At 41.1% G+C, this 24,413-nt stretch overlaps 3 protein-coding genes across 5 annotated transcripts; 2 read left to right on the top strand and 1 right to left on the bottom strand.

The window, feature by feature from the left end:
- The first annotated feature begins 699 nt into the window (after positions 1-699).
- On the top strand, positions 700-4,380 carry LOC124050647 (solute carrier family 22 member 2-like). The gene is made up of 11 exons (XM_046373390.1): positions 700-1,141; positions 1,249-1,352; positions 1,614-1,768; positions 1,858-2,026; positions 2,359-2,473; positions 2,659-2,762; positions 2,924-3,138; positions 3,278-3,386; positions 3,521-3,633; positions 3,778-3,877; positions 3,981-4,380. Exons 1-11 carry the CDS (start codon positions 740-742, stop codon positions 4,069-4,071), a joined length of 1,677 nt encoding a protein of 558 aa, XP_046229346.1. The 5' UTR covers positions 700-739; the 3' UTR covers positions 4,072-4,380.
- Positions 4,381-5,176: 796 nt separating this feature from the next.
- On the top strand, positions 5,177-11,466 carry LOC124050646 (solute carrier family 22 member 2-like). Of its 2 annotated transcripts, none has more exons than XM_046373387.1 (12): positions 5,177-5,799; positions 6,802-6,849; positions 7,007-7,110; positions 7,522-7,676; positions 8,122-8,290; positions 8,465-8,579; positions 8,724-8,827; positions 8,903-9,117; positions 9,225-9,333; positions 9,439-9,551; positions 10,383-10,482; positions 11,259-11,466. In XM_046373387.1, exons 1-12 carry the CDS (start codon positions 5,446-5,448, stop codon positions 11,380-11,382), a joined length of 1,710 nt encoding a protein of 569 aa, XP_046229343.1. In that variant the 5' UTR covers positions 5,177-5,445; the 3' UTR covers positions 11,383-11,466. The 2 variants fall into 2 exon arrangements, with proteins under 2 accessions (XP_046229343.1, XP_046229345.1); XM_046373389.1 differs by having other exon boundaries at positions 5,193-5,799; positions 11,281-11,466.
- Positions 11,176-22,485, bottom strand: plg (plasminogen). 2 transcript variants are annotated; one of them, XM_046373384.1, is made up of 20 exons: positions 22,344-22,485; positions 22,010-22,130; positions 20,762-20,897; positions 20,539-20,645; positions 20,057-20,171; positions 19,834-19,973; positions 19,057-19,177; positions 18,801-18,919; positions 18,100-18,262; positions 16,942-17,066; positions 16,378-16,537; positions 15,555-15,733; positions 15,304-15,452; positions 15,116-15,209; positions 14,473-14,587; positions 13,835-13,909; positions 13,596-13,736; positions 13,075-13,181; positions 12,303-12,448; positions 11,176-11,900 (listed from the first exon to the last, which is right to left on the bottom strand). In XM_046373384.1, the coding sequence occupies exons 2-20, from the start codon at positions 22,056-22,058 to the stop codon at positions 11,739-11,741; spliced, it is 2,403 nt and encodes an 800-aa protein (XP_046229340.1). In that variant the 5' UTR covers positions 22,059-22,130; positions 22,344-22,485; the 3' UTR covers positions 11,176-11,738. The 2 variants fall into 2 exon arrangements, with proteins under 2 accessions (XP_046229340.1, XP_046229341.1); XM_046373385.1 differs by having other exon boundaries at positions 22,010-22,127; positions 22,344-22,464.
- Positions 22,486-24,413: the final 1,928 nt, after the last annotated feature.

The raw sequence follows: 24,413 nt of genomic DNA, 5'->3' as shown, positions 1-24,413 counted from the left end.
TTCAAGACTCAGAAACAGCCCTGACCCTCACTGAATACAAGCATCAATCCCCCAGGTAACATAAGGCCCACTGAGACCAGCTCCCCGCTAAAGACCACCAGCTAGCAGATTGTCTTTGTGGTGATGAGTGGGTCCATCTGTCTGTGCCACCAAGTTGTCTTCCAATAGTCACATGTTGAGTTAGTAAAGCAGAAAATCCCCTCCAACTTTCTAACAACTTTCACTGTAGAAACCTGATCTTTGCAGATAACATTTTGACCACAAACTACAACCTTTCTACAGAGGAAAAGAAAAACGAATTGAAGTGGTTACCTTGTCATAGTTCATCCTTCAGATGCTTATGTCTAACAGACCCCCACAAGCCACATTTAAATGTTAACTGATTGACAGCATTGCTGGCCATGTGCACACAGGCTGCATGTTCTTTCCCATGTGTTCATGTTGGTGCCTTGATGTTAATAAACCCTTGTGCAGCTCATGGAGGCTTCCTGCCAGGTTCAGGTGACACACTTGTTCAGATGTGAACGAAAACATGTTTAAACGCTCCACTGCACCGACCGTAAAACAACTACGTCCCACCTGTGGACCTTTGCTCCTGCTTGTCCAGTTAAAAGCCGAAGACAGACATGTCAGTGGTCACTCTAGAGGAAGGCTCAGCGTACAAACAGGAAAGGCTGGTTTTTAACAGTTGACAACATTTTTTGAGGGAGAAAAAAAAAAAATCAACCTCTCTGCAACCATGACCACTTTTGACGACATCTTGGAGGAAGCTGGCAAGTTTGGCCGCTGTCAGAAGCGAATCTTCGCCCTGCTGTGCATGGTGTCCATGCCGTGGGCGGGCGTGTACGTCGGCATTGTCTTCCAGGGTTTCACCCCGGACCACTGGTGTCGGGACTCTGCGGTGGTGGAGAGGAGGCAGGCGTGCGTCTGGACGCTGGAAAACAGTCGCAGGCTGACGGTGCCGCTGGTCAACAACTCCGGAGTGCTGCAGCAGAGCAGCTGTAAGCAGTACGAGGTGGACTGGAACACCACAACCCTCACCTGTGACACACAGGACCTGAACCTCAGCGGAATCCCCACAACCCACTGCAAAGAAGGCTGGGAGTACGACTACGAGGGAAGGCAGTCCTTTGTGACTGAGGTAAGTAACAACGGGAACACGGCAGTTTGTTTTACTTTCATTCCTTTCTTTGAGAGAGAAATGAGAGAAATGAATATTATGAGTCATTTTTTTGTGTGTTGTTCCAGTTTGACCTGGTGTGCGCAGATGGATGGCTGGTGGACATGTACCAGGCCACTCTCAACGTGGGCTTCCTGGTTGGGAGTATTGCTATTGGCTACCTGGCCGACAGGTAAGTTTAAGTGGTTTGTCTGGTTTTCTTGTTGACGACATAAGAAATGCAGTCTCGGTATGGAGGAAAAGTAGAACAGAATTTTACAATATTTCAGTCTTGACTGGAGCCTCGCTGGTTTATAGCATTTAGATCAAATAATTTGCAGTACATGAAACACGTTTATTTGACGCATGACTGCTACAAGTTCTGCATAGTTATATCAAACTGGCCAATGACTTATGCTCTCACTGTCTGCTTTGTCTTTAAATCTGTCTCCAGGTTTGGCAGGAAAATGAGTTTCCTGATGTCCAACCTGCTGAATGGGATTGCAGGGATCCTGGTGGCCGTGGCTCCAAACTACGTGTCTTTACTGGTTTTCAGAACGCTGTACGGGTTTGGGGTGAAAGGAGGCTGGGTGGCTGGATACGTGCTGAGTAAGAACCGGACAGATAAACACTCCTCTTCTTTTGGTTCTGTCTCAAGCTGAGCTCTATTTGACATGTGAAACCTTCCTCACTCTCAGTCACGGAGATCGTAGGGGTGGAGTTCAGGCGCACGGTGGGAGTCATTTATCAGATGTTCTTCAGCGTCGGCATCCTCATCCTCCCTCTGCTCGCCTACTTCATCACCGACTGGCGTTGGCTGCAGGTCGTCATCACCGTCCCCTACATCCTCTTCCTGTCCTACTACTGGTGAGATACACTTGTCGTGCTTTTACTCCGATTCTGATGCGATCAACAGCAGGGTTTGCTTCAAGAGCTCAGTCAGTGAAATCTGAATCATAGATACGACTGAGCTGTTGCTGTTCTGTGCAGTATCTTCCTTTGTGGCTTCACTCCTCTGTGGCAGATTTAGCTCTGCTTTGGGTCAATACTATAAAAGTTTGATGACGATGTTTGATTGGTTTAATTGTAAATATATATTTACATTTAATCATTCTTGATTAAAAACATGAAGAAACCTGAATGGGCCTGTCCAGAATACAGTATGTCGATATTTCTTCATAAACCTTTTGTATTTGCAGGTTTATCCCCGAATCTCCAAGATGGCTTCTCTCTCAGAACAAAAAGTCCAAAGCTGTGGAGATCACCGAGGCCATGGCCAAAGAGAACAAGATGTCCCTGTCCAAGAACATCGAGGTAGCTGCTGGTTCAGCTGAGATGAAACAAAATTTTGACTTTCTCTCGGTGAAATGCTAAAGCAATAGTAGTTTTAATTTTCTAGGTACCAACAGCGCAGAATCAAATTTTCGCTGACATGGATTCTGAAGTATTTGAAGTGTAATAAAATCAAAATTCCTCAAAGTGTACGTTTGATCCTGCAGACTCTGGCAGACGATAACGCAGACTCCACCACCACCGCCTCCTTCATGGACCTGATCAGGACTCCAAAAATGAGAAAACACACTTTCATTCTCAGCTACAACTGGTGAGCGCGTTTACTTGTCTTGTATTTTGATTCCTTTCATTAATTCAAACATGTTTTTTGTGAACTTCGACTGCAGCAGTGGAGGGAAAATCAATTCGAACGCTTCACGCTCTGATCCCATCTCTGAAGCTCATGTACGAGTCTCCTTTTGTGTGTTCCAGGTTCACCAGCGCTGTGGTCTACCAGGGTTTGATCATGAGGCTGGGTATTCTGGGAGGAAACGTCTACATCGATTTCCTCATCTCCGGCCTGGTGGAGTTCCCCGCTGCCTTCCTCATCCTCTTCACTATTGAACGCATTGGCAGACGCCTTCCCTTCGCCACCGCCAACTTCGTGGCTGGAGCCTCCTGCTTCATCACTGCCTTCATTCCTGACAGTAAGTCTCGGGTGGACAGACGGGTGCAGATGGGCAGCAAGCCATTCAGATGCAATCAGATTACAGTTTCTTGGTTCTCTGGAACTTAGTTGCTTTTATTTCTTTTTTTTCCCACATTTCTCTCTGTCCCTCTTTGCAGGCATGTTCTGGTTCAAGACGGTGGTGGCCTGCATCGGTCGGCTGGGGATCACCATGGCCTTTGAGATGGTGGTGTTTGTTAACACTGAGCTCTACCCAACGTTTGTCAGGTAAAATGTACAAACTTTCACAGATGTTGAACTAAACCTCACTTTGATAAGCACAACCAGCTCACTGACCAGCTCACCGGTTATTATTATTAGTATGAAATATAGAACCTTACTGGTTGTTCTTCTGTCTGTAGGAACCTCGGGGTGTCAGTCTGTTCCACTCTGTGTGATGTTGGAGGCATCGTAGCTCCTTTCCTGCTCTACAGACTGGCTGTCATCTGGCTGGAGCTGCCACTCATCATCTTCGGTGGGTTTTACATTGTTTTTTTGTTTGTTGTTTCTTTAATTGAGTGAAAACATTTGTTCTGCAATCTCACGCAAATGTCACACTGGGCTGATACAAAAAGCTAATGTATTATTAAAGTTAGGAATATGTCCGGCTGCCTTGCAGGGTCTCTGGCTTTCCTGGCTGGTGGTTTGGTGCTGCTGCTTCCTGAGACGAGGGGCGTGCCGCTGCCCGAGACCATTGATGACATTGAGTTCCCAGACAAGTAAGTATCCACTCCCAGAAGCTGGAAATAAAAAACATTTTCCATTTTTTGCTTAGTAACTGATACTTAATTTATATCACGACATGTTTGTGTGTATTTTCAGGTTGAAGGAGAAAACCACACTGAAGAACCAGCAGTTGACCAACCTGCTGCCCAACGACATTTCGACCAACAGAGACTCAGCCGTGGTTTAATCTCCTTCTGTTTCCAAAGTATTTATTTATGTTGTTCATCAGTGTTGCTTGTGGATACATTTGGTACCTCCTTTGATTTTGGTTTTTGACTGAATAGTAGTAGTTTTTCTGTGACCCTTGTCGCCCACAAAGAATGGAGTGTTTAGACTCAGCTGCTGTTATGTTTCTGTGTTAAGCCTCAGTGATGTGATGAGATGATGAAAAATGTGTGTGTTAGTTGAAAGAGAGTGACGTATGAACTCATGTGACCTGTGCTATGCTGTTAGAATTATTACAGAATTTCTTTATTAAATTATTCTTTTAACACAATTTGGACTGCAAGTGTTCTCATTAAAACCCCTGAAGACTCAAATCTATTGATCTATCCATCTATCTATCTATCTATATATACTGTATAGACAAAAGTATTGGGACAGCTGACCATCACACCAACAGGGACTTTAATGACGTCTCATTGTAAACACACAGACAGCTTTGCAGCTCTAACAGCTTCCACTCTTCTGTGAAGGCTTTCCACAACATGTTGGAGTGTTTCTGTGGGAATTTGTGCCCATTCATGCAGTAGAGCATTTGTGAGGTCACACACTGATGTTGGACCAAAAGGCCTGGCTCACAGTCTCCGTTCCAGTTCATCCCAAAGGTGTTGGATGGGGTTGAGGTCAGGGCTCTGTGTGGGCCAGTCAAGTTCTTCCACATCAAACTCATCCAACCATGTCTTTATGGAGCTTTGCTTTGTGCATTGGCTCACAGTCATGCTGGAATAGAAAAGGGCCTTCAACAAACTGTTGTCACAAAGTTGGAAGCATAGCATTGTCCAAAATGTCTTGGTGTGCTGAAGCATTAAGATTTCCCTTCAATGGATCCCCATAAATACAAGTGTCTGGATACTTTTGTCTATGTAGTCTATGTAATCTGTCTGTCTGTCTGTCTGCCTATCTTTTGCTATTGTTTTAAAAATGACAACCAAAATGGTATAAACAAGGTCCTGTTCACCGTTTATCCACAGACATGCAGTGGGAAGAGAAACATCTGCAGGCCTGCAACACAAGTACTGAGCGTTGTGTAACTGGTAGCACACTTCAAGCATACTAACTGAATTTGCTTTGGCTTGTGTTCAGTTCAGGTCCATTCAGGGATTGCGTAATTGCTCTGCCATTCTCTGTTTAACTCCATTAAACAGTAACATGTTTTACCCCACTGCAGATCTCACTGTTTTAAAACAGGTTTTTTGGACTTTACCTCCAGATCAACCTTTTTAGCGAGGAGGTGTGTGAAGTCTGTCCAGATCTCTTCAACAGACTAGTCTGTGGTGCTCAACAGTACAGAATTTCACTTGATACCTCAAACAACAAAACAAAACAACCAAAAGCAGCAATGACGACCTTTGATGACCTCCTGGAAGAGGCCGGGACTTTCGGCCGCTGTCAGAAGCGAATCTTCGCCCTGCTCTGTCTGTTGTCAGTACCTTTCTCAGGTGTTTACGTCGGCATTGTCTTCCAGGGTTTCACCCCGGACCACTGGTGTCGGGACTCTGTGGTGGTGGAGAGGAGGCAGGCGTGCGGCTGGACGCTGGAAAACAGTCGCAGGCTGACGGTGCCGCTGGTCAACAACTCCGGAGTGCTGCAGCAGAGCAGCTGTAAGCAGTACGAGGTGGACTGGAACACCACAGCCCTCACCTGTGACACACAGGAACTGAACCTGACCGAGGTTTCAGTTACCGCATGCAAGGTGAGATACCTGTCGCTTTCAGGCAAAGAGCTTGATGAGCCATGTGACGCTAAGGCCTCCATTAGCTTGACTTGAAAGGGGGAAAAAGACATCTTGACTCTGTCCAAAGGTAGGGATGATTAATGCATTAAAATCTATTTGTTTCATTTGCGCAAAAACTGAAGTGTAAAACAAAGATTTGCCATTTTATCGAGGGGTTATGTGACGAACCGTTTCTTGGCTCTGTGCACTTGCCAAGCGACAAGCAGACACGCTGCGCAGTCAGTGCTGCCAGTCAAGAAATACTGTAGCTGCAGTGCTACAGAAAAATATTTTTACTGTTTGGTTTTTCCAGACTGAACAAGTGAAATGCGACATGTTAATCAGTGAGTGATTTTGTTAAAGTTGGACAGAGCCAGGCTAGCTGTCTCTAACTGTCTTCAGCGTCTGTGCTAAGCTAAGCTATCAGCTGCTGCCCGGAGCTTCATGTTTACCAGACAAAAATAAGTTTGTTCCACAAATTCTCAAACTAATACTTTAAAGATTTCAAAGATTGGGTAACATTTATGAATGTGTTTCCAAAAGGTTATCAGATTGGATTATAGGATTTGTCTTTAAACTGGTCAAGTGCTTGGTAAGATTTTATATGTGGCTAAGAATCTCCTACTTTTGTGCTTTTTTTAATTATTATTGTTCCTTTAAATTAACATCTCCTGTGGCCCTGAAGTTATATAAAGATAAACCTCTTGCCATGTAATGCTTTCTAGTACTTTTTTGGCCTTGTGAGAGCTACAAAACTCTTTGGCAACAGTGTGCATGTGGATTCTCCAGGGCATAGATGGCATAAATCAAGCAGGGGGCCTCAGTGATTTCTGGTGTCCAGGTTCATTTTTTGTAAATGAGTCACACAAGTGAAGTGGCCTCATAGGTCTGATTAGAAGCGCGTCTTTCCAAGTCTGATGGGTTTCGAAGAGCAAAATTTCCCATCTCAATTAAATGTAATGATTTGTTTTTGTTTGCAAGGATGGCTGGGAGTATGAGTATGAAGGAAGGAAGTCCTTTGTCACAGAGGTGAGAAGAGAAATTTCACGCATTTGTGCTTCAAAACAGGACTAATTTTAGGCATTTAAAAACAAAATTGTTGTTGCTTCGCATTCAAATCTAACTGTAACTAAACTGCAGCCACAGTAACAGTAAATAGACATATAACGTTTTTCCTTTGGTTTAGTTTAACCTGGTCTGTTCAGATGCGTGGTTGGTCGACATGTACCAGTCCATTCTCAACATGGGCTTCTTCTTTGGCAGCTTTGCGTTTGGTTACTTTGCTGACAGGTGAGGCCTCAGATAAGTTTCACTTAGTCCTCCATATTGATCGCTTTTACACCCCCACCAGTAGAAATACTTAAGAAAACAACTGACAGTTTGGTCAACAAGTTTAAACTTATACCTTATTGTAACAGATTACATCCAATATTTGTCCCATAAGTAGGGCTTGTTTACTGTAAAAACATGCTGCTGGTCTCATAAAACTAAAATTTCCCCCAACTGTTCCCTTTCATAAGTACTCCTGGTTATCAGCAGCACAGACTTCTGTTTGGTGCATTCAAGCTTTCCATCATGTTTTCAAACAAGTCTTAGCAAAATGCAGTGCAAAGAGACAACACATGTACTACAACATGGCAATGTGATCTGTGACCTGCTGTGATTATTAATGATTAATGAACCTTCTCTTTCTTTGTGCAGGTTTGGCAGGAGGATTAGCTTTTTAATGTCCAACATACTGAATGTGATTGCAGGGATTGTGCTGGCTTTGTCCCCAAACTACATCTCCATCCTGGTGGTCAGGAGCATCTTTGGCTTCGGAGTCAAAGGAGGATGGATGACTTCATATGTGCTGCGTAATGACGGCGTTCCTTATTTAATCAGACTGATTTTCTTCTAAGGCAATAGCTGCATCTTCCGTAACTAACTCACAAGCTAAATGATAAATTTTAACTTTTACTTACGGTTATTTAAGTATATGTTTGTATGTACTCTTAGTAAAAGATCTGAATGTTTCACCACCAGTTATGTCACAGTTCCTATACTAAGCATTCAAAGTCACCCCTGTTAGTTGCCTAACTTTAGCAACACATTAATCAAACTGAAGTCTCTGCACATGCACAAGACAAACTTTATGTAAACTATGGAAAAGGTGACGTCAGTCCGTTATTGTTTGACTTGGTCGGTGGATTTTCTTCTCGTCCTTGACAGAGGTCAATAAGGTTGTATATTTCTTGATCCCCCTTTGAGATTTGTGTCCACTCTCTTACAAACATGTTCGGTTTCTTGTCTTTTTGTCAGTCACAGAGATTGTTGGAGTGAAGTACAGACGGACTGTGGGCATATTGTTCCAGATGTTCTTCAGCATCGGTAACCTCATCCTCCCTCTGCTCGCCTACTTCATAACTGACTGGCGCTGGATGCAGGTCGTCATAACTGCACCCTACATCTTCTTCCTGTCCTACTACTGGTAAAAAAAATAAATCAATCAAAATAAATCATAATCTTGTTTGTTGGATCTATTTAGGAGTGAGTTTGCTTCTGTCTTTTTTGTCCATGTTCAGTTGCTTCTTTTTTAGAACTTTTAAGAACAGCAGGTATGTAGCTGATCAGCTGCTGAGAGTTAAAGTGTTTGTTGTCACAGGTTTATCCCAGAGTCTCCAAGGTGGCTCATCTCTCAAAACAATTCTCCAAAGGCTTTGGAGATCACAGAAGCTCTGGCGAAGGAGAACAAGAGGACAATCTCCAAGAACTTTGAGGTAAATCAATTCAGCAGTTTGCTTAGTATCACAATTCTCCTGAAAAGGAGAACACGCCTACTTCATTTTGTGATTTGTGTGTCAAATTGTTTGTATTGCAATCCTAACCTGATGTCACAACTGTATCATGGTGACTTGTTTCAGATGCTGACTGATGATGATGAGAAAGACTCCCCTTCGGCATCTTTGTTGGACCTGATAAGAACTCCAAATATGAGAAAGCATACTTTCATCCTCATGTTCAACTGGTGAGACTCACCAACAATCACAGACTCGTTGGCCAAACAAGCGCCTAAACGTGTCCAATCTTCTTATCCCTGCAGGTTCACCAGTGCTGTGGTTTATCAGGGCCTCATTATGCGGGTGGGGATAGCAGGAGGAAACGTCTACATTGACTTCCTCATTGCTGGTCTGGTCGAGTTCCCCGCTGCCTTCCTCATCCTTTTCACAATTGACCGCATCGGCCGCCGCCTTCCTTTCGCCACCGCCAACATTGTAGCTGGAGCTTCCTGCTTGGTCACTGCCTTCATTCCTGACAGTGAGAAGAATCTTTGACAGAATTCATGAAATACGCCCTTTCTGTTGTTCAGATGTTCTACCAGGGGAAAATGCACGCAATTCTGTGAGCAAACTTTCATCCCTCAGGTATGTTCTGGTTTAAGACGACGGTGGCCTGCATCGGTCGGTTGGGGATCACCATGGCCTTTGAGATGGTGGTGTTTGTTAATACGGAGCTCTACCCGACGTTTGTCAGGTGACGTCAGATGGATCAACTCAGCTGGTTTCACAGCTATCACGCAGCAGCTCTGAAATATATGGTGTAATCGCAGAGTTTAATGGTTCACCTTCGTGGTTACAGGAACCTTGGAGTGTCCGTTTGTTCGACTCTGTGTGATATTGGAGGAATCGTGTCCCCATTCCTGTTGTACAGACTGGCTGTCATCTGGCTGGAGCTGCCACTCATCATCTTTGGTAAGCTTCTGACATCATTAACGATGGCTTTGATGGTAAAGCTGCTGTACACTGATAGACAAAGAAATCATGTCTTTACTGTATACTGGAATATGCCTGTGCAAAGTGAATCGTTTGAAATCAACTCCAAACTTCAGCTGGTAATCCTTCTGTGCTTTAGACTTAAATTTATTTTATTTATTTTAATTTAGCTTTAGCTACTTCAGTAGCTACTTCAGTACAGGCACTGATCTAGGCTCATGTCATGATCCACCTGCTGACCATTTGCACTGTTTACCTCACCTGCTTGCACTACCTCCACTCTGTACTACCTCACCTTTGTACTACCTCCAGAACCATATTTATTTTACTAATTTTATTTTGTTTTACCTTATTCTATTTTATTTTATTCTATTATTATATGTTACTTGTTCACTGAGACAAATTCCTAGTAATGTGAAACCTCTTCACTTACATGGCTATAAAGACAATTCTGATTCTGATTATTAATTAATTGCAAATTTATTTCTATTATCCTGTGATGACACCATTGTTGGATTCACTGCCATGTTCCCTTTACTGGAAATACTTTTTGATTTTAGCTGAGTTCTAGTTGTTTACTTTTATTTAGTGTGAACTTTTTCAAGCAGGACCACCAGGAAGTACTTCATCGTAATAAGTGGGGATGGGACACAACTGTGCCAGTGCTGAATATTTCGCTAAAACCACGAGATCTTTGTGTCATGATATTTTCTTGTGAAGCCCTAAGTTTGTAGTGGCACCGTATTGTCTTTTTTAACTCCATACCTGAGTCAGGCAGTGTTTGAAATGTCCACGTTGTGTTTCATACAGGAGTGGTTGCGTTCATAGCAGGAGGTTTGGTGTTGTTGCTGCCTGAAACCAGAGGAGTTCCTCTCCCTGACACCATTGATGATATCGAGTTTCCTAACAGGTGAGACATGTCACACAGTGTTTAGTCTCATTCCTCCTCGTCAGGGGTGGGTAACAGGAAGGAAATGGCCAGCTGGGCGCTCAGGTCTGACATACTAAAATGTAAGCAGAAATCACATGTTAATTTGAACTACTTCAGTGTGGGTAGACTCATACGCTGACTAATAAATGTATGGTAAGTAATAAGTAGAATATTTTTGTAGTTAGAGCAGGAGGAAGTTGCAGAAAATAACAATGATGGAATGTCAACTTATTTTACTCAAACACTGTATCTAAGTGCTTAAGTAAAGTACTCGAGGTCCTTGTGCTTTTCTTGAATATTTCCAGTTTCTGCTACTTTATACTTATACTTTATTACAATTTTGAAGGCAGCTGTTGTACTTAGTACTGCAGTATGTTTATCTGATAACTTTAGTTACTGCCTACTTTGTAGGTTTCACGTTGCATCAGAGCCAAAGCAGCTCATTTTGAATTTATTTTATCAGCAATGGAAAAAACAAATAAATGATTTTGATAATAGTATACTAATAGTACACACTACTAATAGTGTAACTTACTATCTTCCATTGTCCTAATTAGATCTTCTGTTAAAAAATCTACTGTATGAAATAATCAGTACGTGAGTAAAATTACTGATGTTACTTAAGTTGTGATGTTTCCCAAATAATTTGACATCACCAATTACTTGACATACAGTTTTTTTATAGCAAATTTTAATTCACACTACTGTCTGAAGAAATTAATAGAGTAATGGAGTCTTCTATATCCCGTCAATAGAATATGTATACTTTGTTCCCAGGAAAAAGGACGTTGTAGAGGAGAACCACCAAATGAAGAAACTTTTAAAATCAGACCTGACAAACAACAAGGAAAGCACAACTGTGTGACTGCTTTTGTGTGACTGCTTTTGTGTGCATGCTTGTGTGTGCATGTTTGCTGCACGGTAATACAAAGTGTTCACCTCCACTAAAAACAAGGAAGTAGATTTTTTTTGGTACAATTTCTATAAAACATTATTTCCACATTTCCTTTGCATTAAGTTTTATTTTTTTAGCCCTCACAAAAAACACATCTTCGCATCCCAAAAAGGAGAAATATGATCTGCTTACAGTCTTTCAAGCACAGGAAACAAAACACTTGTTGACGTCACTTAATACAAGGCTACAAACATTCATGTTAAAGCATCCGCAAAAAGCACAATGGAAAGTCACTTTGTGCGACTTTGAAGCTAAAGCTGTCGTTGAAGGTGCATGGATGTTAATTGGCTTTGATGGTTTTGTCGATCCAGTCAACAAACTTGGAGACTCGAGCGTAGACGCCAGGTTTCATGGCATTGGCACATCCCAGACCCCACGATGTCACACCCTGCAGGATATACCTGTTCTGGGAATTACACACCAGAGGACCACCGCTGTCACCCTGCAGGGGGAAAAACATAGAAATGCTTGTAGCAGAATGCATTGTCCAACTTTTTTCACAAGTTTGGTGAATTTTCAGTTCAGCTGCTGCTAAAACCAGGCTGGTCAGAAAAGAACACCAGGAAGTCTGCAGGGAAGAACAGTTTTAGGTAACCGAACTGCAGTTGACGTAGATATGGCAAACATATGATTAATTGCAAGCGAATGCTGGTCTCTCATTCCAGTTGAATAAAATCAGTTTCTGAACAAATCTGACTCAAGAAATAAGCAACCCAGTTTCTGAAACTTTGCTGATATGAGATATACTCGTACACTCCGACCACGTGGCAAAGCGATGCTCAACGCTGTATAGTTTTCTAAAATGCTGTTCAGTTCCTGAACTTCTTTTCGACATCTTCCGTACCTGGCAGCTGTCTGTTCCTCCCTCGATGTTTCCAGCACACATCTCGTGGTCTCTGACTCTGCCGTTCAGGTAGGATGGACGATTACAAATCTTGTTCTCGATCACCGGGAAGCCAGTTTCCTTTAGGATGCCTTCTCCTCCCGTACCTGCAACACACCTCCCTGCAGTCAGCTACCTTCCTCCCTTTTCGCAACATTATCATTACCAACATAATTACAAGCTCCCCCTCAGCTGGGCAATTTTGAAGAGGTATTTACAGTCTGGGGATGTTTTTTCAGTTAGCATTACACATTCACTGTATTGCATCCCAGTATGTTAGCTTGTATCAAATATTCTGCATATCTTGTTTAAAAGCTACACTCCATGATTTTTTCCATGCAGTCCAGCTTTCTTTATCTTTAATGTGGCTTAGAATTTTTGACCTCATCATCTGTAATAGATGGAATCATTTTTTTGTAATTTTTGCCACTTTTCAAAGTTCACTGCAAAATCAATAAAGAAATTTCTGGGAAAAGATGGGTTAATAGTCTTTGCCTTAAGAAATCTGTAGAACAATCAAAAGGATGGATGTTTTTACCATGAGTTTATAACCAAAAAAGACTAGATGGATATACTGGAACACATATTTTAAACTTTGAGTAAAAAATAAAAAGCATCATAAATGGGGAAGCCTCCTTTTTGCAGTTAACGAGGACTTTATTAACATAATGCAATCTCTGACCCTAACCTCCTAACACATTAACCTTTTAACACAACATGTGACATACTGTACCTTGAGTGTCACCCCATCCAGTAACATAACACTCAGTTCCAGAGGGAACAATGAAGTCCTTTTCTGGCAGACAAGCTGGCAGGACTTTGTCATTTATTAGTGCAGGGCTGAAAACACACATACACACACACACACACACTCATAGGGTCAGTAAGAAGTAAATCTTCATTTCATACTCATTAATAATTTATTCTCTAAAATACCGCAAGTAATGACAAATTCACTGTTTGAGAGCAATTCAACTATGAGTAGTGCTGAATTTGCAGTAGTAACAGTGGTGGAGGAAGTACTCAGAAGTAAACATACCATAGTGTAGAAGTATTCTGCCACAAGTAATAGTCATGCAATCAAAATTTCTAAAACTTAGCATTAGCATCAAATTTTACTTAAGGTACCAAAAGTAAAAGTATTTGATCGTGCAGTATAGCTGGATTGTAATGTTGGATTATCAGGGTCATTATGACTATTAGCACATGAACTTATACGTGTCACAGTAGTGGGCTGATCAGTCGAGTACTCACGACTGCAGTTTGAGCATCGCGATGTCGGCTCCGTTGGGTCCCAGCACCAGTTTCTCCAGGTTCCTCTCTTGTTTCGACGGCTCATTGGCTCTCTCTGTGTGGACGCCCAGGAGCACCTTGTAGGCTGAAGGCCGTTTGGACCTACAGAGACACACATTCATAAACATACAGATTACCCACCGGTCATGTTACCAGTGGTCTGAACATCACAGGTGTTTTCTTTAAATTGTCTCTCAGACCTCTCCAGGCAGTGTGCAGCAGTAAGGACCCACTGAGCGTCAATCAGAGTTCCTCCACAGAAATGAATTCCCGTACTGTTAGAAGAAGGAGACAGACAAGGACACAGTAAACACCACCAGCTGCAATAATAAGAACTTTTTAAAAATCAGATATTATATTATAAAATTACATATGGACCCCCTCAAAGGCTGCATCTTGCTTTCAAGTGGTATTAAAAAAAAAACAAAACAAAACAAAAACATGCAGGTTAGCAGATAATAAGTTCCAGCTCACAGAATGTCTCTCTAGTTTTACAACTACAGAAAACTGGTCAGGATCAACCTGCCTCCAAGCTACAAAATTTCACAATTCTAGATTTTAGTAAAGAGCTGTGATGTCCAATGATAGTCTAATCACGTTTTTTAATGAATAAATGGCTTTATTTTCCAGGTCAATTAAAGCTAAAAACATTTTTGATTTGAATAGCACACTTCTGTCTCTTAAAAACAGAAGAAAACATTTCCAGTACCCTCAAAAACTCTTGAACCAGTCGAACCTTTTACAGAAAATGGGCCTTATTGTTTGCCGTAATACAAAAAAGGGATTGTCTTTTTAAAGCCTAACACTCCTTGAACCTTTATCATATTTCTCTACTCACTTGGTCCGGAGGCTGATTTGCCAGGGCCATGAGTGAGGTTTAGATATGCATCCTCCCACAATACGACCAAAACAGCGCTTGGGTTTGATGACCGGCGTGCCGCAGTTGAGACCAGCTAGAAAGAAAGTTCACAGTCATGAATTCAAACAAGAGAAACTGGACACAAACATTGAATTTGTTTGACTGCCTGTTAATATTTTTTGATTAATCATTTAATCTGTAAAGTGTTAGAAGATGGGGGAAATTGCTGTAGTAGATCATAACATCCTAATGGCTTGAATGTTAACAGGTTCATAGTTAGCATGTTAACAAGCAAACATTTAGTATAAAAGCTAAGTATTTATAGTATATGAACATTTTAGCATCTCAGAAAGTTAAGATTAGCAGGCTAATATGCAATCATTATAAAATGCTAATGTTTACTGAATACTCGTATGCCAACATGAGTATTTATCTGATGCGTGATGTGTACGAGTACATCTCACATCAGCAAAGTGAACATTTTGACCTGATGGTGGCAACAGATGACAAGGCAATACCAAAAATATTTTTCACCCTGGACCACATTTCTACCAAAAGATTTCTATTGCCATTCCTGGAGCCTCCCAGGTCAAAAACGAATACACAAACAGTGTTCTCGTACCGCAATCGGGGATCTGACAGTAGTCCCATTTCTTGTTCCTATCAGTTGTGTAGCACCACGGTCCATTTACATCGTTATCTGGGTTTCTGCAACTCTGACAGCCAAACACAAGGAGAGAATCAGAGAGCTAGATACACATGTGTTCATTAAATCAAAAATCACTCCAAACATCCACTACGCACACTTACATTGCCCTCCAGACCTTTGTCTGGGTGAGTTTGTGGGGTGAAGCTGTTGTGTTGGTGAGGGCTCTGAGCACTCCAGGCCTGGCAGGTCACACCCAGAATGGTGATGGAAGTTGGACCCCGGTATGTTTCTCCATTCCCAACCTTACAGTCTAACACAAGAATAAAGAGAAATGAGTGAATTAAGCATAAAATAGCTGACTAGCAAGCTAAAAATCTGACAAACACAAATTTAAAAGGTTGAGTTAATTAACCTGTCTGTGTTGGGGCCTGGGTGGGCTCGGGTTTAGAAGTTTGGGCGGGTTCTACCTCCGAAGGATTTGTGGGGCATTTCTCTAAGTTGCAGTACTCCCAGCGGACCCTGGGGTCTGTCGTGTAACACCAGGGAGCTCGGTCCCGGTCAGGGTTCCTGCACAGATTCCTCCTGAGGTCCCTGTTGAAAGAGAAAACAGGAACATCAGGAAGCAAGTGCCAAGGTTTTGTATTACTTGTATTTGTATGAACAAACTGTTGGCTTGTGAATACCACCACTTCTGAAGGTGCCACAACCAGATGTACAGCAGTGGTGGGCTCACTCTGAGCCAAAATTTTATTTATTATTCTTTTACTCACATACCATCATGTTGTCTACATAAATTCTAGGTAACTGCCGTTCTCCCAAAATGGACTGTTGGATAATAAAATCATCTGAAATCATCCCGTAAAATCTCTTGGACCAAAATGCACCTTCCACTTCACTGCTAAGGTGCTTATAACTTCAGTTAACTACTATTATTTTGTCCAGATAAACAAGAAATCGGCAGTTGATATAATGCTAAGATAATTTTACAAAAGACGGAAAACAACCCAGTTTGGCTACTATTGCCTTCGCGCCACCTAATTAGCCTTTAATTCTGTTTGACTGCCGGGATGTATCCCACTATGCTGAGCAATAAAGGAACAAGTTTGCCAAAATGGCTACCTCTGTTAAATTTAGTATGTGCGTTTTATAATAAAAACTAACTTTCATAACTTCTCTGTGCCTGAAATCCTCATTCTTAAAAGAAAATGTATTAGTAGACACTCTTTGTTGCTCACGCTTCGGGAAAGTTCTGTGGAGTTTTCTGATGGCTGTGAGGAGACATGGAGCTCCAGGCTTGACATCTTTTTCCACTGATGGTCTCTGAGGTTATGCCCCGGTAACTCGTGCCGTCCCCCTCATAGCAGTCTTCCTCGTCTGGGGGGATCACTGGCTCATCTGCAGCAAGAGAAAAGAAATCAGGCTGAATCGTTAATATTTCAGAGTCAGCTTTATCGCTCTCAAGTACAAAACAAACACCTACCAGTATGAAACATAAAAGATACTATATACAATAAGATAAATATATACATTTAAAAAATACTATAAACAATAACAGTGAAGCATCTGTCATGAACGTTATTTTAACTGGGTCATTCACTGAATCATTAGTCTCTAATCATTGCTTTGCCGAGTCCCTTCCTTTGCAAATCTTTCCTCAAAGTGCATGAACAGATTACAGAGCAGATAGAGAAATCATGTTACCTCACAGCTGTAATAAATCTTGTTATTTTTTTATGTGTGTATTTTGATTTTCTGAATTAGGTGCAGCTTAATCGTCGTGGTGGAACTGTTTGTCGTACCCGGTCTGGCTCCATCTTCGCAGCTCGGCACGTTGCAGTACTCCCAGCGAGTTTCAGGGTCAGTGGTGTAACACCAAGGCATCCTCTCATTGTCGGGGTTACGGCAGTAGTTGTTATCTAAGCCTCTGGCAAACAATAGACCATATTAATGATGATGAATACATGTAAATACAACAACAAAGGCAGCACACTTGGGATTCTGGTTTCCTCTGTTTAGTCCTTGTGGTTTAAAGCTGCTTTTGTCGCAGTCTGTGACATGTCATCCTACAGCTGTCCCTCAGATGTCCATTGCTTCTCCCTCGTTTCCTCATCACTTCCCTTTCCTCCTCCATCCAGCCACACACCTGTTCTCACTTCTCGTTGAGTTTCCCCTCCCACCTCCCCACCTGCATCTCATGCCCTAATCAGCCTACATCTAACAGTTCACTTCCTGTCCCCTGTCATGTGCTGGCTCTCTATCTTCTGTACTTGTATTTTGTTTACTTGTTACCCTGAGATTTGTGTCTGGACTCTGTTTCTGCCCATCTTCCTGTCTGTTTATTGGACTTCCTGCCTGCTCCTCACTCTTCTTGTCCTGTGTTGGACTGACTTGTGGTTTTGATCCTTGCCTTAGCAACCTCAGCGTCCCAAACTGTACTGGTTTTGGTCTAAAGCTTATTCTTGATTTGCCATACTTTTTTTTCACAATGAATTTATGAGTACTGATTTCACCACTGCTTCCAGTAAGGATTCTCTCAAAATTCAATTCAATTCAGTTTATTTATATAGCGCCATTTCACAACAAAAGTTATTTCATGACACTTTCCAATTAGAGCAGGTCTCGACCAAACTCTAATTAAACTAATTAAATTGAAACACAGAGAGCCCAACATAACAACATGTATTAGTTTTTGCCTCACTGCAGCTTAGCAGTGTGTGTAGCCACAAACAGCTGAATGATTCCACATACAACAGACACAAGACAAGATTAGAGCTGCTGCACTGCTCATCAGATGATTTTAGGGCCTTTTAGCTCCGTTTTTGTCTCCACCAACTCCTAGAGAAACATATGTAGCTGTAACCTTGTCTTGTCGGGTGTGTAGCACTGGTCATGTGGTGTACAATAGAAAAAGGAGTTGAGAGATGTGCTAAGAATTATTCTGTTGGAGCAGCTCTTACTTGCAGGGGTAGTTGTCTGGCGTCCGGCTGTGTTTCTGTGGTGTCTGAGCAGACCAGCTCTGGCACGTTTTTCCAGACTCGGTGACAGCTACCGTACCTCTGTACCTTCCACCCTCACCAGTGGCACAGGCCACCTCTGGGACGATGGTGGGAGGCTCGGACGCTGAGCACGGAAGATGAAATGAAATGGTTGTAGGGCATATTTAAACTCCTTAAATATGGTCAAATTTGAACTAAATTTAAAAATTTGTTTATGGTGTCTTTTGTCTCTTAGGCAAGTGAATTCAATCAAAGTATGAGAGAGTCTGTAATCATGATTGAACACAAAGATTAATTACACAATGAATAGTAAAAAGGCAACCAAACAAACTTTTAAATAGAAGATTCACAAGGACTCACACTGGATTACTTACATGATATTATTATATGTGTTTTAACATGATATCGGTATTTAATTTTAATTATCATGGTTATCATCAATACCAGTATATTGAGACACAGCATATTACAGTCTATGAAATGCATAATCACATGCACAATCCGCTACGCTTTTTAAGTTTCTGAGATAAAAATTTACTCTTATCTCCATATAAAATGATTCTGATTCGTGATGGAAGATAATAAAAGCTTATGGAAAGCATGAGGTGTTGTAATCGTGTAGCACAGAAGTAAAGGAAATGAATAACAGTAGGAAGACTTACTGCAGCGAGGTATAGCACAGAAGTCCCATCGTTTAGATGGGCTGGTGGTGAAGCACCAAGGTCGGGGGTCTCCATCGGGATTTCTGCAGTAGTTCACCTCGAGATACTTCCCTGGAAGACTAGAGAAAACAGAAATAAATGATCAGGGCAAATGGAAAAATGCGAAGCATCTCATTTGCAGAATGCATTTATCAACTATTATTCAAATCCTGCTTGTGGTTGGTCAGTAGTTGCTACAGCTGCCCTGTAGTCTTACGCGCTGGGGTTGTAGCCATGGTTGTGAGGTTTCTGGGAGTCCCAGTGTTGGCAGGTGAAGCCATTTTCTGTCGTGGAGATTTTCCCTCTGTAGTCCTCCCCACTGCAGTGTATGCATTCCTCTGTAAAGGAACAAGCACAGAGACACTGAACTAGCTGCTGTACTGGTCTGCCTGTCTGTTCACTTTATGTGTGCAGTATGTATGAATGTGTTTGTCGTGTGCTGTGCATATACAGAAATAAGAAGTAAAGCAATGTCATAAACCTCACGGGGTGGAGGATTATAGAAAGACCTTTAAAAAATTACAGTAGCTTCAGTAAGTGTTACCTGACCTGAATGTGACCAAATTCACAGAAACTTTATCTAATATCACAGAGTTTCACTGGGTTTTACAGGCCTACAACACCAGCATTTCACCACCCATATCTCTGACAGGAAAAGAATTCCCCAAAGTCTTGGGTCAAAGACAAAGGAGAGTCCATAGCCCCACAAGTTCACCATCATAGTTTGGCATATTAGCATGCTAACATTTGCTGTACATAAAGTACAGCTGAGGCTGATTAGAGCATCATCAGTGTGCACTGCAGGTATTTGCTCATAAACCAAAGTATGGGTCAAATTAATCACCAAAATTAGTAGGCTTCATTTTCTAGGAATCTGACTTTGTCATATACTGTAGATACACAGTACTCAGGACAACACAAAAGTAGTTTTCATTTGTACTTTGGCATCAAACACACCCACACACACAAACAAAATAAATTTTTGAATTTTTACCAGTGCAGCCGGCTACGTTGCAGTGTTCCCAGCGGGTGTTGGGGTCCATGGTGTAGCACCAGGGTCCCCCACTGTCCCCATCAGGGTTTCTGCAGAAGTTAGACTCCAGGTCTGCTAGGGGTTTGTTCTGCGGTGTGAAACTGCGGAAGATGCATTCATGTAAATTGCATGAAAAGATGATGATATAATTTCTAAAATAGACTGTTAATATGTGAATACACACTTGGGCCTGTGAGGGTAGTTCGCGGCCCATCTCTGACATGTTTTTCCAGATTTTGTTCTGGACTTTGTTCCTCTGTAATCTGTTCCTATTCCATTCACACACTCCAGGAGGTATACTAGACAAGACAAAAAAAACCCCAAAGGATGTCAGGGCTATCAGCATGTTTGATCATTAAATAAAGCACAAATGTTTGTTTATGTGCTCACTGTGTAGCGTACCACAACATTATCACTACATTATCTGGTGGACAAATTCATCAGGCAGTTCCTCGAGTGAATCATAGTGAGGTTTCATCTGCAAATGTCTGAGTTACAGTAGTGTTCACTATGTGTCACCGTCTCACTGTGTTTGCAGACACAGTCCAAACATCACTGCAATCACGCAACAAAGGCTAAACATTAACCACAATGTAATGGGAGCTAAAAAATATATCATTTACACTCCTGATAGGTAACTCTTAGAACTCAAAGAAAAGCACTTGCCATTTTTTTCGTATAAAGCTGTGCTGCTTCTGCGCAGGATAGTCTCTGTTTTAGAGTTTGCTGCTTCTGTCCAACACTCTTGGTCCTTTTCAATGTAAATGAAAGACCTGTGAAAACACAGTGCAAGGGTCAGTTTGTGGTACTGAACCTTACTGAACACAGAAGTTAAACTGCAATGTGGATGTACGCTCAAATGTAAAAGATTTTAAAAGTGTGAGCTCACTTGCATGTGAAGGTCTTTTCAGCGTCACATAAGGTGGCACATTCAGTCACAGTGTTTACAGAGTATAGTTTTCTGTTCAGAGACAGGATCCATGCTCCTTCAGTCTTGGAGTAACCTTCCACCTCAGTACCACGAGCTGCAGTTAAAAACAGTAATTAACAGTCAAATATACCTTAATCATCAAACACCACGTGAATGAATGAACGTTATCCAAAACTCAAACTCAAATCTGGTTTTAGTTTTCATGGTTTTATGAGACAAAATAGCAGTAAATGTTATCAGACAAACAACAACAGGTTCCTCAATATATTTCTTAAAGTATTTTTTAATAAAACTGATCCAGCAACATATCAAAAAATAAAGGAAAATAATCAAGTAAATAATAAGTACTTAATAGTAATGTAATAAAAAACCTTAGTTCATTGAGTGAAACTATGATGAGTTGCATCCACAACTAGAACACACAAATTATCAATATTCAGCATTTGATAAAAGAAGGGACAGAAAGAAGGTGAAATGATGTAAAGCCACAGTGCTAATATACAGTACACACTTTCTAAATGGAAGAGATAATAAAATGTCAGTGTTGATTTTCCATATATTCTTTATATGAATGCATATTTAGCCATTAAATCTGCTGTTCTGACCTAATTAGCTTGAACCAACGCTGAACAACAGTTGATGTTACCAAGAGGCTGTTTCCTTAGGTTCTCATTTAAATAACAAGAGAGGAGCCTTTTTGGACTAATGTCAGACTTGCTTTCACAAAGTTGCGTAAGTTTTTTATCATCTAGAGCATTGATTAATGAGTGCATAAACATACCATCTGCATACAAATTACACATGGTACATTATTGTAGAATCAAGTGAGGGAATATGCAAAGAAAAGAATGGGAGCTAAGACTGAATCATGTGGTGCACCAGACAGTACAGGGCAAGTTCAGTGTAGAAGTAGGTTTGTTATTGGCAGCAGCAGCATTGACACACACTCATACAGAAAAGCTGACTGTCAGGTATTTAATGTGATTGTTGAGATGGATTTTATCAGGATCTTAGTAGACCCGATTCTTCTTCTTAGTAAAGAAAAATCAGATGTACCCCGGGTTCTCCTTTGCATCCTTCAGCTAGTGTTTCCCATCCATTTATCTCGGTTTCCTGTTCTGTCTGTCCTATTTTTTGTATGTTATAGCAAATACGAAGTTGTACAGCTTTCCCGTATTCTCTTTAAAACATGCCTTTATATCTTACCAGTGCAGAGCAAGGTGCCGAGGAGGAAAGCTAGTGTGTTCAGGTCCATGGTGAGGCCCTTCTGCTAGCAGCTCATAGTCAACTAACTCATCGAGGTGCCTCCTGGTGTATTACTGGGCTTCTTTCAGCACGTCGGGAAGACAAATAGAACATCATTAGTCAATCATTGGCCCGACAAGGACAGCAAAAGAGCTACAGGTCAAACACCTTGTTTATGGGAGATTTTTTGGAAAACTAAATGTTGCATCGCAGTATGACAGCATTTCATCCCCTCTGCTTTGTGGTGAATATTATAAAATATTTTCCAAAGTACTGTTTGTTGTTTAAGTCTTACCTAATTGCAGTTATGAAACACCATCAGCAGGAGATCAGGCAGAAACTGGGAGGCTTTTTGTCTAAGTTGAGGTGCGCCCACGGGCTTCTTGAGGTGTTCCGTTGCTTTTCTGAAGCCACAACAGATTTAGGAGCCTGCTCGTGAGCTTTGACCTGTTTTCATATCATGTGACCTTTCCTTTCTGATCAACATGCCGATTCTCTCCCTTCACCACTTCACGGGAATTTTCGTCCATCCTCAGCAAGCACACTTGTATGTCCTGCGTGCTGTTAAGATTTACGGTATAACATAAGTAAATGGTTGCATGTTGTTGGTGTATCTTTACTGATGCATGTGTGTATTTGTGTTATGTAATATAAACTCGATTCTCATTTTCTAGTGAATACTGTGCGATCCAGATTAAATTAGATCAATAGTTAATCTTCAGCTAAAAGGGACCAACGTCCTCATCTGCAAACATGTGATTACAAAATAACCTACTTTAGACTCAAATTGTTCCACTTTCCTCTGAAGAAACCTTATCTGTTTTCAGTCGAGTTAATGAAAAGATTTAGTTTAAAGTACAGTTTGATGATAATACTCATTAAACTTTAGATTCTGAATGCAGGAGATTAACATGTAATGGAGTATTTTTACTTTATGATATTCCTGTTTTTACTCAACAAAAATGGCTGAATACACCGAGATTAAAAATCACAAACACAGCCAAGCCTAATAAAATTATAGTGCAGAAAAGTGTACATGTGATGTGCAAAGTTGTAAAACTGAAATTACATCAGCAAGAACTGCACTGATTCCCTAAATTTTCTAAAAAAGATAACAATCCAGTGATGATCTTCTATTTACAAGCAACATTACCATTAATTTGGGGTGGTAATTTTATTTTATTTACTGTGTAAAGACCCCATAAGTGATTCTGGAGAGAGATACTTGATTGATGAACCTCATTTCCAGGACCTCAAATATTCAGCAGCCCAAAACATTCAGAATTTCACAACATTAAAATGAGACTCAGCACCATCTTTTTCTGGAATAGCTGATGTCCAAAACACAGCAAAAATAATATGAAAATAAGAGAATACAGACAAATGGCAGTGTCACACATTTTTAGGGAATCACCAGTGACGACTCTGAGGGATTATTTTTGTATGGGTCTATACATTGCATGCTATACTTTTAACAAACCACATACAACTTTCTGCACTATATTATCTCCTATTTTGCACTCATGTCCTCGTCTGCCCTCATCTTTATTGTGTAAAGCTTGTCTCACTCTGTGTATGTTCTGGCACACCTGTTGTGTTTGGTCTTACTTCACAGACAAAAGGAAAAACTTGAATTCTCTCCTGTTCTTTTGGACCAAATTCCAACAAATGACAAGCCATATAATACCTAGTAATGTCCTGCAGGGGATGCTATTGATCACCAACCTTGAGGAGCTGTGAGTGTAAAAAAAAAAAAAAAATCACCTTCACCATCACCTCTCCAACTTTTAACAATGGCAGAAAGGTAGATAGTAAGGACAAAAGACACTTCATTGTAACTGCATATGAAAAGAAAGTGAGGACAAATGGATGGACTGCTGAAGTCAATAAGATAGTGTCAAGGATGGGAAGTACATTAGAGCTATTGATGATGATATCCACAATTACAATAAATGCTTCAGTGCTGGTGAATGATTCGTGTTCAGTAGGCCACAGTGATGAATGTCTGTCATACAGCATGATATGATTTGAGTAAATCTGATGGGTCAGGTAGTTCATGGGATTCAGGAGTGCCTTTACAATTTTCAGTGTTACTATTCTGAAAGCAAAATCATGTTTTATACATTTGTTCAGCCTTCAAAGGTTACCATCAATATATCAGTTCAAAATAAAAAATCACGATTTCAGTCAGAAACTGTATGTATGGCAGAGCTTGGCATTGACCTGTTTTTTTTTTTATTTATTTAAACGTTCTGAAAGCACTGACACCGCAGAAGATGGACTTATAGGTAATAAATTAAACTAACAGAACTAAAACCTCAAACTGCAAAATGAACTTTGAGTGAATCTCTATTGTTGAATATTG

This window comes from Scatophagus argus, chromosome 19, assembly GCF_020382885.2.
Source record: "Scatophagus argus isolate fScaArg1 chromosome 19, fScaArg1.pri, whole genome shotgun sequence".
In the NCBI taxonomy this organism is placed as follows: domain Eukaryota; kingdom Metazoa; phylum Chordata; class Actinopteri; family Scatophagidae; genus Scatophagus; species Scatophagus argus.
This window is presented reverse-complemented; position numbering and strand designations above follow the sequence as displayed.

Bases quoted from the DNA above. Each gene is read 5' to 3' on its own strand.
- plg (XM_046373384.1), bottom strand. From the start codon at position 22,058: ATGGACCTGAACACACTAGCTTTCCTCCTCGGCACCTTGCTCTGCACT. The intron at 19,178-19,833 runs GTAAAAATTCAA...GTTCCTTTACAG, and splicing joins CAACGTAGCCGGCTGCACTG to AGGAATGCATACACTGCAGT. The intron at 18,920-19,056 runs GTAAGACTACAG...TGTTTTCTCTAG, and splicing joins CATGGCTACAACCCCAGCGC to TCTTCCAGGGAAGTATCTCG.
- LOC124050647 (XM_046373390.1), top strand. From the start codon at position 740: ATGACCACTTTTGACGACATCTTGGAGGAAGCTGGCAAGTTTGGCCGC. The intron at 1,142-1,248 runs GTAAGTAACAAC...GTGTTGTTCCAG, and splicing joins GGCAGTCCTTTGTGACTGAG to TTTGACCTGGTGTGCGCAGA. The intron at 3,387-3,520 runs GTAAAATGTACA...TTCTGTCTGTAG, and splicing joins CTCTACCCAACGTTTGTCAG to GAACCTCGGGGTGTCAGTCT.
- LOC124050646 (XM_046373387.1), top strand. From the start codon at position 5,446: ATGACGACCTTTGATGACCTCCTGGAAGAGGCCGGGACTTTCGGCCGC. The intron at 7,677-8,121 runs GTAATGACGGCG...TCTTTTTGTCAG, and splicing joins GATGACTTCATATGTGCTGC to TCACAGAGATTGTTGGAGTG. The intron at 10,483-11,258 runs GTGAGACATGTC...TCCCGTCAATAG, and splicing joins GATATCGAGTTTCCTAACAG to AATATGTATACTTTGTTCCC.